This window comes from Myxocyprinus asiaticus, chromosome 28 (genome assembly GCF_019703515.2).
Source record: "Myxocyprinus asiaticus isolate MX2 ecotype Aquarium Trade chromosome 28, UBuf_Myxa_2, whole genome shotgun sequence".
NCBI lineage: Eukaryota > Metazoa > Chordata > Actinopteri > Cypriniformes > Catostomidae > Myxocyprinus > Myxocyprinus asiaticus.
This window is the reverse complement of record NC_059371.1, coordinates 12,912,313-12,929,661: the sequence shown is the minus strand read 5'-3', so window position 1 is coordinate 12,929,661 and position 17,349 is coordinate 12,912,313. Positions and strand designations below refer to the sequence as shown.

The following is a 17,349-nucleotide window of genomic DNA, read 5'->3' as shown; positions in this document are numbered from 1 at the left end:
TCTGATCGCTGTGGAACAATCAATCAGTATTTTTTCTAATCTACTATAGATTATGTTTATGTTTTTGTTTGATCATCGCTGTTCATTAACTTTAGTGCTGAAACATCTTTACACTCTCTTCTCTTCATGTTTAAAGAAAGCAGAAGCTTATTATCTTATTTCAGTGTGAATCCTCTCCTTTTCAGTAATTATAAAAACTTTAAAGTAACAAAAGGTGGTTTTACACGGCTCCTCTGTATCCGTGGGTTTTGTATTTTCAATGGGAGAAAAGCTGCAGGTGGCTGAACGGATCGAAGCAGCAGCACTTGTGTTCACAAGACTTTGTCACTGCTTACAGCACACACTCCGCAGGATATACATTTTTTTATTTTATTTTTTGTGGCTGCCGAGTGTCACTGACCATCTCACAGAGCTGTATTCAGTTGGAATTTAGCTTTTATTTATTCAGTTCCCTTAAGCACAGTCTGATCTGATCGATCACTTCCACTGATCTATAATATAGGCTATCGCTCCATATTTAAAATTTAGTGTATTGTGTGGTAATGACTATAGAAAATAGTAAACGAGTGAGTTCTATTCATGGTTAAACAATCTTATGGAGAAATAACTCACATTTGGAGAGATGCAAACCATTTTATTTATTTAATTTTCTTAGGGCTTTTTTTTTGTATCACTTACACTAAACATGGAGTACAATCACTCTGTTGAGCTGAAGCAGTTGTAGGCATCGTTGCATATGTGCTGGCGCCTTTTGCACAACCTTTTGTGTCGTGTAAGCAAAATGCCTGCAAAAAAAAGGTGCCAACATCACAAAAAAAGTGATGTAAAACTGCCTGAAGATGTCAGACATGCACTCCACATCATAAAATGTAACCAAATGCAACCATTACTGCTACACATTTATTGACAAAAAATGTCATTGTTATATTAAAAAGGTGATACTGTGTCCTGTGATTTATACCAGGGTTGTGGTGGCTGATCTTGGTGCCCCCTCAAAAAAAAAAAAAAAGGTGTATGATGGCCCTGATTTTGACTAGAGGGAAAAAGCTTCTGATGGGGTGCGTAGAAAGAAGTGTACCTGTTCGACCCATCAGCCCGCGCCATGTAGAGTTTCCTTACTGAACTAAATAGTCATTTGATATAGTAATCCTAAATATTTTCCCTGTTATTCTAAAAAGTACAGCTCTGAAGGGCAATTCAAAACTGCAAACAATTCATATAAGCAGTGTTGCACAATATATCATCCAGAGCACCATATGCCTGTATCCCAGTATTAGCATGTTAATGTGCTAATGCACAATTCCCCAGCAAAGCACTTATGTTTAAATTGGACAGGGGATTTCTCAACAAGTGCTCAAAACAAACAATGGTGGCTTATTGCAAATCTATTGTTTTCCACAGTAGTTTTCCACCCTTGACAGAATTCTCCCCTTACTATTTAATCCAACTTCATTATAAAAAGAGCCAAGATTGTGGTCCACTGTGCTTTCTCAAGTGGTCTCCCAGCAGGAGTCATTTCATACTTGACAGAGTCAACCCAAAAAGCCAAGCAGCCTCCTGCTGGCCCAGCCTAATGGCCTGCTTCATAATTCATGAGTGTTATGGTCAGTGAACTGCCACAATCAGCGGTGCTGCTTCCTTTAGATAATTGTAAAGTTTCAGCATGCACACAGATAGTGTGAACATAGCAGAGCTGTGGGGGTGAAGCCTTGAACAAGATGGTTAAAAAGAAGGAATTAGAAAAATTAAAGGGATAGTTACCAACAAAAAATAAATAAATAAATAAATAAATAAATAAATTCTGTCATCATATACTCAACCTCATGCCATTCTAAACCTTTATGTAACCTGTAACCTGTAACTCTTTACACAGAAAAACTAAATCCATAATCTTTACCTCTGCCGAAGCTTAAGTCTAGAAAAGGCTTGTCAACATCAGTGACACCAAAATAGCATTAGTTTTGAATTCTGGATGCTAATGAAGGCTAGAAGCAAGCTTAGGGGGAGGGAAGATTTTAAGGGAATAGTGACATAAATTTTTGTCAGTAACTCACACAAAGCTATCATATGTGTTCAAAAGATTTGGAATATGGTGCACAATGGACTACTTTTATAGATGATCAGAACAGGTGTGTCTCTAAAAACTCGAGCAGTTCGGCAAAGTTTTATAAACAATTAGCTAGCTGAAACAAAGTTATGAAATCATCCGGTTAGGAAGCATTAGCTGGCTCCAGGCTACATAAGCCCTGCTGTCATGGAAACCAGGAATGAGGCTAGGTAGCTGCTAGCTGGCTAGCTATCCAGCTAAAATGATATCGTTGTGAACCGAACAAGACAATGCATTGCAGCTATTGACTGAACAACTCTGACATCAACACCATTGCTGTTTATTTATGTACTACAGGTCTTTTCCTGATCCAAAGTGCTGTCATGTTCACTAACTTGTTGACACAGGCAAGAAAGTATTTCTTCTTCATGTGATGTTTATTGTCAGTTGGCAATACAGCTTATGGTGCATTGCTGCCATCTACTGAGCTGTAGTGTGGAGCGTCACAAGAAAGTCTTTCAGTGGAGTCAAACATCTCCTGAAGATGAAAATTTCATCAAAAAGGGATCACACATCTTGATTAAACCCTAAACTGAGTGTACTTCTTGAAATTTAAATTAAAATGTACAGTAGCTTACCTTGTGGAGTATACTTAAAACAAACAAGTTATGTTTAATTCATTCTTGAGGTCTAACAAACATCTGGATTCCATTTTCTTCCCCTTTAATGGTATGAAATGTACTGTATATTATAAAAAAAAATATCATGATAATATATTTGGCCATATCACCCAGCCCTACTCTACAGCTATGGAACAGTGTAAAGGTTCTTCACAAGTTTCTCCTTTAGTGTTCAACAGACAAAAACAAAAGCCACACAGGTTTCAAACTACATCAGTGTGAGTACATATTGCCGGAATTGTATGTTTTTGGCTGAACTATTCATTTAAGGACAAGAAAGCAAGAAAAGAGACAATAAACCCCCCAAAAGCTCAAGATTATATCCGTACCTGTCAGTGCTCTGCAGTGGTTTGTTGCCTTTCCTCCACAGGCTGATGGCTGTGGGATAGGCCTGCGGCCTGCACTCCATTGTGACTGTGCTGCCTGCCTTGGCTTTAAGCAGAGCTCTGAGAGGGCTTCTGGAAAAGTCTGGGGGCGAGGCTGTGGAAAAACACAGGGCCAGGAGAGTCAAACTGCTGCCTCAAGCACAGATCCACTGCACACATCACTGTGAATGGAAATGAGAACTGAGAGCAGTGTTGTGTGTACACTGCTGATCGAAGATCAATTTATCATTTTATCATCAAAAAAGGAATGGACCAGGGGTGGACTTAGCTCTAGGCAAAGGTAGGCAACCGCCTAGGGCCCCCAGAAGCCAAGGGCCCCCTTAAAATACAAATAATATGCTTTTTTATTATCATTAATGTTAAATAATGTGTGCTGAAATGTTAAATATCACTGTGACAATGCAGATATGATTGATATCGCTGTTATTTTCAGCACCATCAATGCAAGCAACCCCCTCCCCCCTCAGATCAGGCTGTAATGGAATATTCCAAGGTTTTATGCAGCTACACAAGTTCATAAAAAGGTGAAAGTGAGCCAAACCGCTTGGACAGTTTCGTGTGATTTCACCGTATACTCTGTTGCAAGTTACAAGCTAAGCTACATTGTTGTTAGTTCAGTTTGAATTGAATTTGTGGAGATAAAAAAAATTAAACAGAATCAAGACTTCCTAAGGTAACACTGTCTTTCCAAATGGGTCAGACTGCTGCACAACCTGCACTGCTACCCGCCGCTGCTTCCACGAGAACAGCACTCACTATAGTCACCAATACACAGTTGTTGATGATGATTATGATCTGGGCGTTGACACTCATGAATAAGAACACTTTTTTCTCAGACTGTTGACTCGGTTTCACCTTATTTAGCAGCATAAATTGAGCTAACTTTTTAATGTTTTCAAATTTAAAAGTTGATCAAAGCCTTCTCGAAACATGCAAAGTCAACTTTTAGTCTAATAATTTGGATAAAGTTAATTCAAGGTCAAGTTGATGGAGGAAAAGTGCATTAAGAAAGCGTGAGAAAGAAAAAAGGTATTGTAGTGGTATATAGAGTATTGTAGTTCATAGTAGCCAGATTGTGTTTTTTATATAATGTATTGTCAGACATTATTATTCACTCCTTTTTAGAAATTTGGCACAACCAGGGAGAAAGACACAACCACGGACACATATTTGTTTGCTGTTTGCACTGTCTAGTGCTGTCACACATACCGATGAGGTATCTCCGGACACTTATTGTATTTCATCTTTCAGGATGAAGGAATATTTTCTCCATACCATTCCATAATATCTATATATTTCTCTTACAGCACCTATAAGAGAAAACCGACGTAAATGTGTGTCATTGAAGAGGGCCCCATCCCTGTACTTTGCCTAAGGCCCCCAAATCACTAAATTCATCCCTGGTGGTGACGGTGCAGTATATATACTGTGCAACATTAAAATGTGTCAACATTTAGAGATTTTACTGTTTGTACCGCACAGTGGCAAGACTACCTTAAAATATCAGAAGAAATTAGGAAATTACAAGTTTAATAAATGTACAAATAATCTCTTTAAATTACATATCACTCTTTGTGTATTTTGATATTTTTTTGAGAACAAAATTGTAAAATATCACACAGTTGCACTTTTTTCAAAAGACGCATAGCCCGTAGAGCACCATAGAAGCCGTGCTTCAGTGGTAGTCTATAGCAGATACCTGTCCCATTTGAATCAATGGCACAACATATCGATGTTCATTGGACGAGATGAACTAAACACATAATTTTGGGTCCAGCCTGGGTGACTTGATTCTCTGGGAGTCTACTGGAGCTTCATGAGCACTATTCTTTATTGGAAAAAATATCTGATTGTTTTTAGGATATTAGGCTTTTAATAAATGTATTTTTGTCCCGCTTGGAAGCCTGGCTTCTCTATAAGATGATTGGTCAAGTTCTCAAATGGACAGGTCTTGGCAACAAACACCCAATAACTGAAACAGTGATGTACATCATTGAAGGTGTATGAAAGCACCGCTGTCGAGTGAGTGTTCGACTGCTCAAAGATAACATATGCAGTAATGACAGTATGACATATCACATTAATAATACATTATTTTAGCTTTTATAATAAGATATTTTGCCTGTTGGCACTTCTAATTGTTGCAAAAACAGTTTTAAGCTTAGTTAATTATTTTCATTAAACAATTTCACTATTTGAGTATTAGTTTGAGCAGCTTTAGGGAGCAACATTGTAGACACCAAAAAAATCTAGAGTCTTAACCATCCATTTTATGATAATATTTGTACTGTTATGAGTCTTTTGTTAAGTGTTTTATAATGTGAAAAGTGTTACATAATGTTTTTTTTTTTTTTCATTCATTTGTCATGAACAATCTGTTCCAAATAAAAGACAATATAAAAATAATCAGATTTTATTATTGATCAGATTTATTTGAACTGCCTTTCTTGTTTGAAGTACTCACTGAATTATCCAATGGTTATTTAATATATAAACAATTCTGGTGACACTTCCTATGAAGCCCATATTTATAATGCATTGTAAAGGCATTATACTGCATTCAGAATGTCTCATAATACACTTTATAATAAGTTATAACTTCTCATAAATAATTATAACTACAGTTTTAATACATTATAAGACTTCCCCTATCCATAGTTATACCTAAGAGTATAATGCATTATAACACAAGAAACATCTAATTTAACACAGCAGAAGCTAATAAATTTAATTGTATAAGTGCTGTTATGAAAAAAAGCAGCATAGTGTAAACAGTCAAATGTCTTTATGACATGATCATATATAAGTGGTCTTTGTCTGCTTTAAGGAAAGTTACAAAAGCAATATCTTCTTATACACAGCTTGGTTGTTTACACCCAAGAAAACTGGCTACATGTGTGATCAACATACATATTTTTTTATGTATTTTTCTGATGTATTTTACAAGTGTTTTTCTTATTATCTCAAAATTTACACTGAATGGGTGTTATTTTGTATTTTGTGCATGTGTAATGTATATAATTTCCAGCATGAGTTGTAATGTCTTATAACCACTTAAACATAATGGATAAGAAGACATTGCTTTTGTCACTTTACTTAAAGCATACCTATTATACTATATATATTACAAATGTATTTAATACATTATAACTCCTGCAGATAAAAATGGATGTTGCTGGTGTTATGATGCATTATACTCTAAAGTACAACAATGAATATGTAAGTACAACAATGTATTATAATTGTGGTTACAATTATTTATGAGAAGTTATAACATATTATAAGGTGTATTATGAGACATTACTAATGCATTATAATGACTTTACAATGCATTATAAATATGGACTTCATAGAAAGTGTTACCACAATTTTTTGTTCAGTTTTTAGAAAAAAAATAACTACAGTGTTGATGTGATATAAAATGACTCCACGTGATATAAGATTTTGGTCATGCCACCCACCCTTAACATTAATGTTGATGATCCTGTGTTTCGCAGACAGATGCCACCAGTGTTAGAAGTTGTCCAATCAGCATTCAAAGTGGCCATTATCTGAGATATGTTTTCAATAGTGATGGCGTAATGTTAAAGAACTAACACTAATTGGGTTGTCTAATGTATCTGCTCTGCCGAGAAGCGCCGCTATCCAGTGCTGCAGATAAAGCTGCTTATTCATTGTTATAGCTAACGCGCTGTGGCTTAAAGCATTGTTAAATAGCATCTCTATTGCCTAATTAGACCATGGAGGGCAGCTGGCCCCTACACAAACATCATTAGAGGAGACCAGTGAAGGAACTGGCTACAGTCAGAAAGCAGAGGTGTCCTTGACGACCTCTGTCCACTTCCCACCTTTACTCTCTCTCACTCTTTCTCTCTGAATTAGTTGATGACAAAGGTCTCAGTCTGGTCTTTGCCACTGTCTGCTCAGAGGTTTTTCCACCAGTGAAACCCTCCATCCTGGCTTTGTCGTCGTTTGTCAAAAGAGCGGCCACAGTCCCTCATCTCCCACTAGCCAATCAATACTGGATTAACATTACTGAGAGTCACAGTGCCATGCCACCCCACTCTAAATGTTGGAAAATCAATGTTCTTATGGGAAATGTTGAAAAGAGAGGAACTCCTTGGTGTGTAAGCCCTTTTCAAGTGTTTATTTGGCTATAAAAAAAACCTTAGAGCACACCAGTGTATGAGAGCTTTGTTCTGTAATTCATAAAGGAACATACTGCAGTTTGAAATTGAACCACTTTTTTGGAAATGGCACTGGTGACTGTTTTTGTACTAGCAATAGAACCAATGAATCAGAGTTACACAAAACATTACACACTCAAATGTCCAGCAAAAGCTTTATATGGCTGATTCTTCAATTAGGGGAACACTTCTGATTGGTCATTGACACACGGAAGTCGCAAAAAGATTTGCGTGCCGCAAAAGAGAAAACGACAGGTTCATTGTGAACGAGCAGTGCCGCCTCAATCCGTTCTGCTGCATCTCTCCCATTAAAAAAATAAAAAGGAACCTGAGGTCATGTAAACACAATTAAAAAAAAAAAAAAAAAAGACTGGTAAGGAAAGGATTCACACTGAAATATCTGAAACAATAAGATAATAATCCCCTTTTTTTAAACATGAAGAGAAGAGAGTGTAAAGGTCGGGCTTAAACTGTCATGCATCAACGCATGCATTTCAGCACCAAAGGAAATGAACAACGACTAATCCACCAAGGAGCTTCATTCCACAAGCTATCAGGATACTAAATGAGAACACTACCAAACCACTGAAATCATGATTATTCTGTGGATAACTTAAATTACATTACACTACACATTTGCACTACATTGACATTGATTTTGCACTACTGTAGACTGTGAGTATTGTGCATATTGTTTATTATTTGAATATCATGTATTTTCTGTATTATTCATTTAATGTATAGTCCTTGTACATATTGTCTTGTTTCACTGAGATCAGAGAGTTGGCAAACTTTAACTGCACATAAATTGATGCAATTAATCTGCTTTTACTGACATTACACCACAGTGCTCGACCTTCCCCATGAGCATGAGCTCCTGAGCACCCATGGGACGACACTTATAGTGGAATGTTTGACTCAATTGGACTGATCACATTTAGACATGTGAAGATTTCTACCACAGCACTGTACATACAACAATCAATCAATTAATTTATTAACAGAGCAAATGCATCTTTAAAAGTTCAAATAATCCAATCCAAATCAACTAAAAATCATGCCTCTGATCGCACATACCAAAACTGATCAATGCCGTGATCAGATTTTTTTATTTTACCAAACAATTCAAGTAAATAAACTGACTCTAACTAAAGAATTACCCATCTATCGTATAATATTTCTTCTACTATACCTATGTCTTAACCTACAGTTGGTCTGAATGGAAAAATATATTCTCACATGGGTAGTGGGTATATTTGAGCTAAGAGTTCAAGATTTCAAAAAAGTCAAAAGTGACCTTAATTGAAGAATCACTGAAATATCTTTAAAAAAAAATTCTTATGATGCAATGTAATGTGAACAAAGGCACAAATAGTTGGAACTGAGAGAGGAACAGCAGGCTCTCTTACCCAACACCACCAGCTCTGCACCATAATAAATGATTCCATGTTTGTTCTCAGCTACACACTGATACATGCCAGCATCTGAGAGGTTTACAGAGCTGATCGTCAGAGCTCCATTCTCTATCTGTATCCTGTCCTGTGACACAAAGGAAAAGCAATGAAAAGATTTTTGTCAAAGCATTTTAAAATAGCTCTGTATGCAGCACAAACAACAAAGTTGGAAATTTAGTCAATGTATAATCAATAAAACTTTATTATGTACAGTACTTACAACAGAGCATGGTGATTTCTCCTGCTGAGGTTTGACCTTAAGACCATTGCATTGCCAGTACAGATCTTTTAATGACTAAGCAATTGCTCTCTTATTGCCTCCCCTGTTTAAATTTTACCTCAGCTGCCAAAAGTTCTCCATTCTTCAGCCAGCTGTATGAAGGTTTGGGTTTCCCATTGGCTTTACACTCCCAAAACAATCTCTCTTCAATTGACAAAGCACTGTCTCGCATCGTCTGCACCCACTGAGGTTTTGCTGAGGAGACAAAAGTATAACATTTCCATTATCATTCATAATAATCGTGAATCTTCCAACTGTTCCTTAGAATTACTGATGCATCAGTACATTTTTTCAACCCTATTTTGATTGGAATCCATTATTAAATTATTGATACACTATAAGGCCAAAATTATGAGGTCACCTGAAGACCACACCCAAATGTGCTTGGGGAACATTTAAGTTCAAAAGCAATGGTGCTAATCCAACCGTTTGCTGCAATAACAGATTCCCAACATTGCTCTGGGGATTTGATCCCATTTAGACACAAGAGCATCAGTGAGGTCAGGTACTGATGTTGGGCAGTCCCAAAAGTGTTCAAAGGGGTTCAAGTCTGGGCTTTGTGCAGGCCAGTCAAGAACTTCCACACCTGACTAAACCATGTCTTTATGAAACTTGCTTTGCAGTATCATGCTGGAACAGAAAAGGACCCACCCCCAAACTGTTCCCACAAAGTTTGAAGCACACAATTTGCAAGAATGGCCATATAGTGTAATAATTGAGTTTGAAATAATAATTTTATACTATTCCTTATTGCTCATTTGGTGTGTGCCTCTTATTAGAGAATGCTGTTGCTAATACTGAGATAAATTCTCCATTATTGAGCACATGTGTGCCTCTCCATTGTGATTGGTGCGCCGCACATTAAGTATTTGATTGATAAATGGTGTTCACAAAGAGGATGTTGTATTTGCTATCTTCTCAGTAAACTATTTAGTGCTTCTCTTGCATTTCATTTGCAAGAGAAGCAGCAGGATCAACTCTGCAGCTTTGTTCTTTCTCTCCCTGTTAGTTGCGTGTTTGCTTTTTATTCTTGCACCTGTACCCAACAGTACCAATATTAATTGGTATATATTTTTAGGTTAAAGTGCGTTGATGTGGTGAGCTTAGTGTATGGTAAGAGCCTTTCTCACTGAAGATAAGGCATTTATTTGGGCTTTAGTGGGGTGGTTTATAAGGGTTCCAAGTTTTTTTAATGTTTTTAAGTGTATTCATAATAAATTTGCCATTGCAGGTGCGGTGTGATCCTGTATTACGCTAGCTGCTGTTTCTTCATACCTGTTATTTTTTACATCTGTTCCTGCATATTGTTTCATCAGAGTTGCTTCATTGTTTCTTTTGCCAAACTTACACTTGCACTACAGTCAGTGTGTCAGTTTTGCAGTGGAAAAAATACCTCATTATAAATAACATAAGTGTGTACTGTAAGTTGTTCCAGAAATGAAAACCCAACAGAAAAACATACAAAAAATATTGTTCCTATTGACACTGCCACCCCTCGTCCCCCCAGAACATCCCCTGCCTCCAGTCTGTTTCATTCAGCTGTGCTGTTTCTTGCTGTTTTGAAGACATCCTTGACCGTTTTGCACCCATCTGTGCTATTTTTAATTGTTATTCTTTTGTAAACATGCACTATATGGACATCTTTGATCGTTTTGATGCATTTCCAGCGATGTGCGGCAAGTTTTAAGAGCAGTACAAGCACAACTTTTAAAAACGCATCTCATTCTGCTGCTGCCACTGACTGGGAGAAACACAAGCAGTCCTGTGTGTAAACAAACACGGAAGATGTGAGATGTGAAGACCAGCGTCTCTGCTTTGCCCTGTTGAAGCTGGTTGAAGCACCCAACATCACCATGGATTGTATTACGTTTGCGTGTTCAGAAAATTTCAGCATAGGTTGTACGTGTTTTTGGCTGATATTTGCGTGGATTGCTTGTGAACTAGTCAATACATATTTCAAGCTTTGCAAAGGAACGTTTCGGTCATGCAACCTTCATCAGGTATTTAAAATTGCCTGACGAAGGTCACATGACCGAAACACTGTACTAATTCAATTGTATATTTGCAAGCAGTAGCAGTGTGTGGGATCTTTTTCTTTTTTATTTATTAAAGTTATCGTTAACAATAAATTCCAATTCATTGTTAAAAATCCCATTCATTTTCATTTTTACTTCTGGAATCAGACTGTTGCACTCTATTACTTTTCTAAACAATCAGATTTATGATTTTTGCCAAGTGGATAATAAAACGGATGATAAATCCATTAGACTTGCATTAAAGGAGGGACTCGAGCCATATATACGGTAGGGACGAAAATATCATAGACTTGGACATGGGCTCTTTTAACCTAGCAACCACCTTGCAATGCACTAGAAACCACATAGAAATGCACCAGCCAACCACCCAGAACACCCTAGCAACTGCATAGCATTTGCAAGTAAAGCACTTTGAATTACTATTGTGTATGAAATTGTGCTATATAAATAAACTTGCCTAGAAATGCGCTACAAACCATTTAAAATACCTTAGCAAATACATAGCAACACCCTGGCAACCACCCATAACACATCAGCATTGTAGTAATGGTTTTGCACGGGCACTCTTTTCTACAAATGACCAAAGTTAAGTTTATGCAACTCTATTTGGCACAAGCTAAAAGGTTCTTTGAGCTTGTTATCAGTTAGCCAATCAGCTAGCTCACATGTGACATGTTAAGCCAATCGGCTTGCATGGTGTAAGCTGATTGACCCTTTGACATGTAATCGGGTAGCCAATCAACTTGTGTCTCTTTCTTTTTTTAACATTTAAATTGCTTAGTTTTGAACACAAGCCCGTTTCACTACAGCGCACTGTAAGTTCTTTACACTGAAACCCTCCTCCACCCCAGCTTCAATTGTCTAGATCTGCTACATGGGGATTGTTTGCAATGTCTATTTGTGCAGCAGCATGTTCATACATGCTCGATCCAGCATATCTTACATTTTGTCTAATTATGCAGCAGCAGCAGCATGTCCACATGCCTAACTCAGTGTGTCTATGTATTTTCTAGCAGTAGCAAGTCTCCATAATAATTCTGCAGCAGAGGCAGCATAGCAGATATAGTCAACCAAGACCAATATCCTATCAATATGTCATACCCACATTAACATGCTAAGTCTTTCAGAGAGTTGCCATGACTGAAATCTAGTTAAACTCTAGTTTGATGTAAAGTTGCCTCCAATCTCCAAATATAAGCTTATTGTAAGGTTTAGCTGTGAGTATATGTACAATACACACTGCGTGATTCATTGGAAGCAAGAGGGTCAATATAGTCTTGTGTCTCTCCATCTTCCTGCCAATGGAAAAGCTGACAGGTTTACATTCATGCTACAGGTTGTGTGATACTAGTCTTGTTTGAATCATAATGGAGCACTCATGTGGTTTTATAATGGGACTTCCTCCTTATGTTCTGCATTGTTGATTCGAACCAATCACATCATGTTCAAGCAGACATGTCTATAGATAGGTCATCAATCTCCTGCAAACCGTGCTTGCAAGATTTTGTGGCAACTAAGCACATAATTGATTGATCAGAGTTGCATACTGATTGACTCATCAAAAAAAAAAAAAAAGAAAAAACACGTGGGCCTTTACTCTGGTTTCTTAATAATAATGAATTAAATCCAAGGTCTGTTGTTAGAAAATCTATAAAATGCATGAGCTTTCCAACCTTGCAATTATTATTAATTCTTTTTTGCTCTCTCCCTTTCAACACCTTCCGGCCCTTTTCAAAGAGTTTGGAGTACTGCATTAAACAAGGCCCTCTGACTGCATTGAGAAGAACTTGCTTTCATCTTTGTGGAGGTCAGGTCTATTCAGTGGAAGGTGAGTGTTGCACCTGCCCTGGTAACCTTCTCAGTAAGTCATACTTGAACCGTGAGAATGCTTGAGTGAAATTATATTCATAAAAAGAACATTTCATCTATATGAATTAGAACTAGAAGTGGTGCATACACAGATGTGAGTGGAAAGTATACCTTTCAAATCCCAGCTGTCTAATCAAATAGCAAAATGTTGATGACCCAGAGGAACATTTTATAGCCCAGAAGTTGCTCTTTGACAGCCCAGGAGACTTAATAGAGATCTTTGTTATGTATCTTTCAAGTATCAGTTTTGTCCCAGATGTTTCTTTAAAAACTATTGAACTATTTCTTTAAGCAAAAGCCTCCCAATACTTTCCATTTAACCTCTTTGCTGTCTATGAGAAATAACTGACATATTACAGAGATTAAATTACTATGATGTAGTGTTATTTGTATTGTATTTTGGTAACAGGTTCCTTACAAGTAATTTTCTTCTATCTATACAGTATATCTGTTTTCTTTGAATCAATAACACGCCCCATGTGTGAAAGGTTTCCATATTTACGGATATTGAGTAGCTCTTCGTCTATCAATTACCATGGGAAACATTAGCTATTTTCATCATGCTATTCAATCATTTTTCAGCACACCATGGCTAGCCATTGTACACGGTGATTCTACATGCAGCGATCCACAGTGATAGTGATTCAAGCATATTGCCACATTAATAGCTCGAGCTCTGTTCTTGTTATTGAGTCGATAGAAAATGACAGATCCAAGGAGCTAATGATTCTCACATGCTTGCTTCCAGTACCTAATGACCCTGTTGAATCATGTCTCATCACAAATAATAGGTCCAGAAATCCAAATGTGCCTACTGTTTGACCATATTTGACTGAGCCAGATTTTGGCATCAAATTTGAAACAGAAGCTTCATCTTACTAAACAAAGGTACAACAATGGATAAATTGGAGAGTAATCTTGCAAAGATAATACAAGGTAACCTAATAGCTGATGATGAGTAGCATTATTAACAGAAACATAATAATGATAACGGATAACACAGCAGAGATAAGATAATGAGTCCATCATACATGTGTATTTAGGCTGCAGGACACTTCAGAGTTCTGTTGCTGTACATGACTGTATCTCTTGCTTAATCAAATATTTAGCAAAGCAAATAAACACAATGTAAATCAAAACAGACCCTATTTACTTTCTTGCACATTCATGGTCAAGGTTAATCTATGCACGTTATACAAAAAAATAAATAAAATAAAATAAATAAATAAATTGCATCAGTAGTCTTTACTCAGAATGTACTTGCTTCGCCTCTGAAATGACTTTCCTTTTCAGCGGACTTCACCATTTCCTCGTTATTTTGACCCTTTGCTTAAACCACCTGTTCTAATTTTGCTATTTAACACCCGCTTTTCATGTTCAAAACAATTCCTGATGGATAAAATCATGTTCTGCCATTTTTCTTGTTGAATATCTTCAGAAATATTTCAGATTATGGAAACAAGATGTATTCTGAACACCATTTCCTGTTGACTTTAAAAGCAATATGCGTTCAGAACAAAAATGTGTTGACTGTTATGGGTTTCTCATCTTTGGTTCTATCTAAATTGAATGCATTTGGCTCTATAAAACTCTAACTCTTGCCATTTGACACCTTTCTGGATCAATAAAAGTGTCTAAAATTAGCACTGCCAAATCCATTACGTGAGCTTCATTTATTTTGGTGGTTTTGGAAACTATAAGAATGTTCAGACAGAGCGAAAAATAATCAGAAAATAATTCACTACAAAATTCTTGTGTAATGACAGAACTGGCAGGATTCCTCATGGTAAATGATGGCAAGAAAGGTGTGACAACAGTAATATCCTATGAAAATAATTAGCATGCATTCATTTCAGTAACAGAGGAAATGGCAAATATTACCTATATACTACAGCAAGTGCTATTAAAGGGATAGTTCACCCAAAAATGAAAATTCTCTCATAATTTACTCACCCTCATGTCATCCCAAATATGTATAACTTTCTTTCTTCTGCAGAACACAAATTAAGATTTTTAAAAGAATATTTCAGCTCTGTTGGTCCTCACAATGCAAGTTAATGGTTATCAGATCTCAGAAGGTTCAAAAATGCTTTCACTTCAACATTCTGGTGTGGTAGTGACTTTCAATTTCACATTCAGACACCTACTGCTTGGGGCTGTTCAAAGGTGGAGATTTATAGTAAAAAAAGGACTTAAATATTGATCTGTTTCACACCCTCATCTACCATGCCGCTTTAGAAAACATGGATTAAACCAATGGGGTCATATGGATGACTTTTATGCTTTCTTTATGTCCTTTTGGACCTTCTGTGTTCTGGTCCCCATTCACTTGCATTGTGTGGACCAACAGAGCTGAAATATTCTTTTAAAAATCTTCACTTGTGTTCTGCAGAAGAAAGAAAGTCATATACATCTGGGATGGTATGAGGGTGAGTAAATGATGATAATTTTCATTTTTGGGTGAAATATCCCTATAATATCTATCAAATGAGCAAGATTCTTTTGTTTAAAAATATAAGATTCCCACCTTCAATGATATTCCATGACATTGTCAGACATTTGTGATTATTGGATACAATTGTTTTTAATAACTGTTCAGTAATAATCAAATTTCAACAAATTAATTGAAAAGAGCAGATTCAAAGCTTAAAACTATTTTTGTGTGTGTGTTAAAGTTTTACACTACAGAGGAGAAATATAATGCTGATAAAACAATTTAGAGCAGAGGAAAACTTATATATATATATATATATATATATATATATATATATATATATATATATATATATATATATTGACTACAGAAATTTCCATGACTTTTAAGATTTTTACCATTTAAAATACTTTTCCAGGCCTAGAAAACACAATTTTAAAATTCCCTGATATTTTCAGGTTTTCCTAACAGTGAGAACCCTGTTACTAAGCTGCAAAGTATAATAGTAGCAAGGATAAAATAATTATGTAAGGTCTACCAAATATAACAGAACTATGAAATAATTATACCATGTGCACTCAACATACAGTTATAGTACCATAGATAAAATAATCATACCATCATGTGCACCAAAACAATAGTAGCAGGGATAAAATAATCATACCATGTGCTCCAAATACAAGACTATGAATTAAATAATCATACTGTATGTGCCAAATATAACAGTACCAAGGATAAAACAATCATACCATGTGCACTAAATATAAAAGTACCATAGCATGGATAAAATAATCATACCATGTGCACTAAATATAAAAGTGCTATGCTTGAAATAATCTTACCGTGGAAAGACAGTCGTCCTTGCACCATGTTCTTTCCCATCTTGTTTTCTGCCACACATTCATATCCTCCAGCGTCCTCCTGCTGGAAACTGGGAATCTCCAGAATGACATTAGAGTTCTTCATTTTCACCTTGCTGGGAAATGGAACTCCATTCGCTCTCCTCCAGGTTATCTCTGGAACTGGGCTGAACATAAAGAAAAACTGGGCTGAGTAATCTAGCAAATTTTAGATCTTAATTATTTGGCTGAGCAGTTGTTGTACGATTACATTCCAATAACAAATTTCAAATGGGAAAGAAAAATCTAACAACAATATCTGCTACTATAGCTCAAATCAGGTAATGCACATGTGCATTCTTGAGTAAACAAACAGGTGATTGGCTCTTTTAACTTTAAGGCGGGGCAACAGCCACTATATTTCTCCCATTCAAATATATGTGTGACCTGGCTCATTCCCTTGTAATGTCTCTACTAACGTTGACCTGGTTGAGTTTCAACCTTCTAACCCAAAGTACTGTCTGTGTGACCAGACCTTCATACTTGATGACAAATGTGCTAACTAACATACAAAATATGTTGTTGAGACCTCCTGAGAGAAACACAGCAAGTGGGATCTCAAAGAAACCCTCAGAGGCTTGAAAAATCTGTCTCATCTTTACAAACACAGATGCAATGGATTTGCATCTGAGGCACAGTTATGCAAAACCATCTGACTTGTAACAAATAAATACACAAAGATATACACATCCTTAAAAAAAAAAAAAAAAAAACAAAGAGAGAGAAATTTGAAAAAAAAGTGGAAACAGAAATATATAAGGAAAAAAGAGAGAAGGAAATACTGAAAAAAATAAAGCCTCCCAGAATGGAAATTTTATTTAATTCCATTATACTATAGATTACTGTCTTTTCTTCTCATATTTCAGCTCTAACATACTAAATGAGTTAGATTTCCTCATAAAACACCATCTCATTTCTTTTTGCAAGGAAATTGAGAAAACGTATATAGCTCATCCAGTAATGGGATCAACTGAGACAGCAAAATTGCCTCAAGACAAAAAATAGACTGTTATACGGTATTTCCCAAACAGACTTTGACAAGCATGTTTAAAAGGTGGTGAAAAGAGATGGAAAAGG

The 17,349-nt window shown here is 36.3% G+C and overlaps 1 protein-coding gene across 1 annotated transcript in view; it reads right to left on the bottom strand.

Annotated features, from left to right (window-relative positions):
* The window catches only part of LOC127418709 (contactin-3-like), a 140,285-nt gene that overhangs the window by 71,808 nt on the left and 51,128 nt on the right, over positions 1-17,349 (bottom strand). Inside the window, exons 8-11 of the mRNA XM_051659412.1 lie at positions 16,216-16,400; positions 9,093-9,229; positions 8,710-8,839; positions 3,057-3,207 (exon numbers count right to left, since the gene is read on the bottom strand). Coding sequence (XP_051515372.1) covers positions 3,057-3,207; positions 8,710-8,839; positions 9,093-9,229; positions 16,216-16,400 — 603 coding nt within the window. The remainder of the gene's footprint in view (positions 1-3,056; positions 3,208-8,709; positions 8,840-9,092; positions 9,230-16,215; positions 16,401-17,349) is intronic.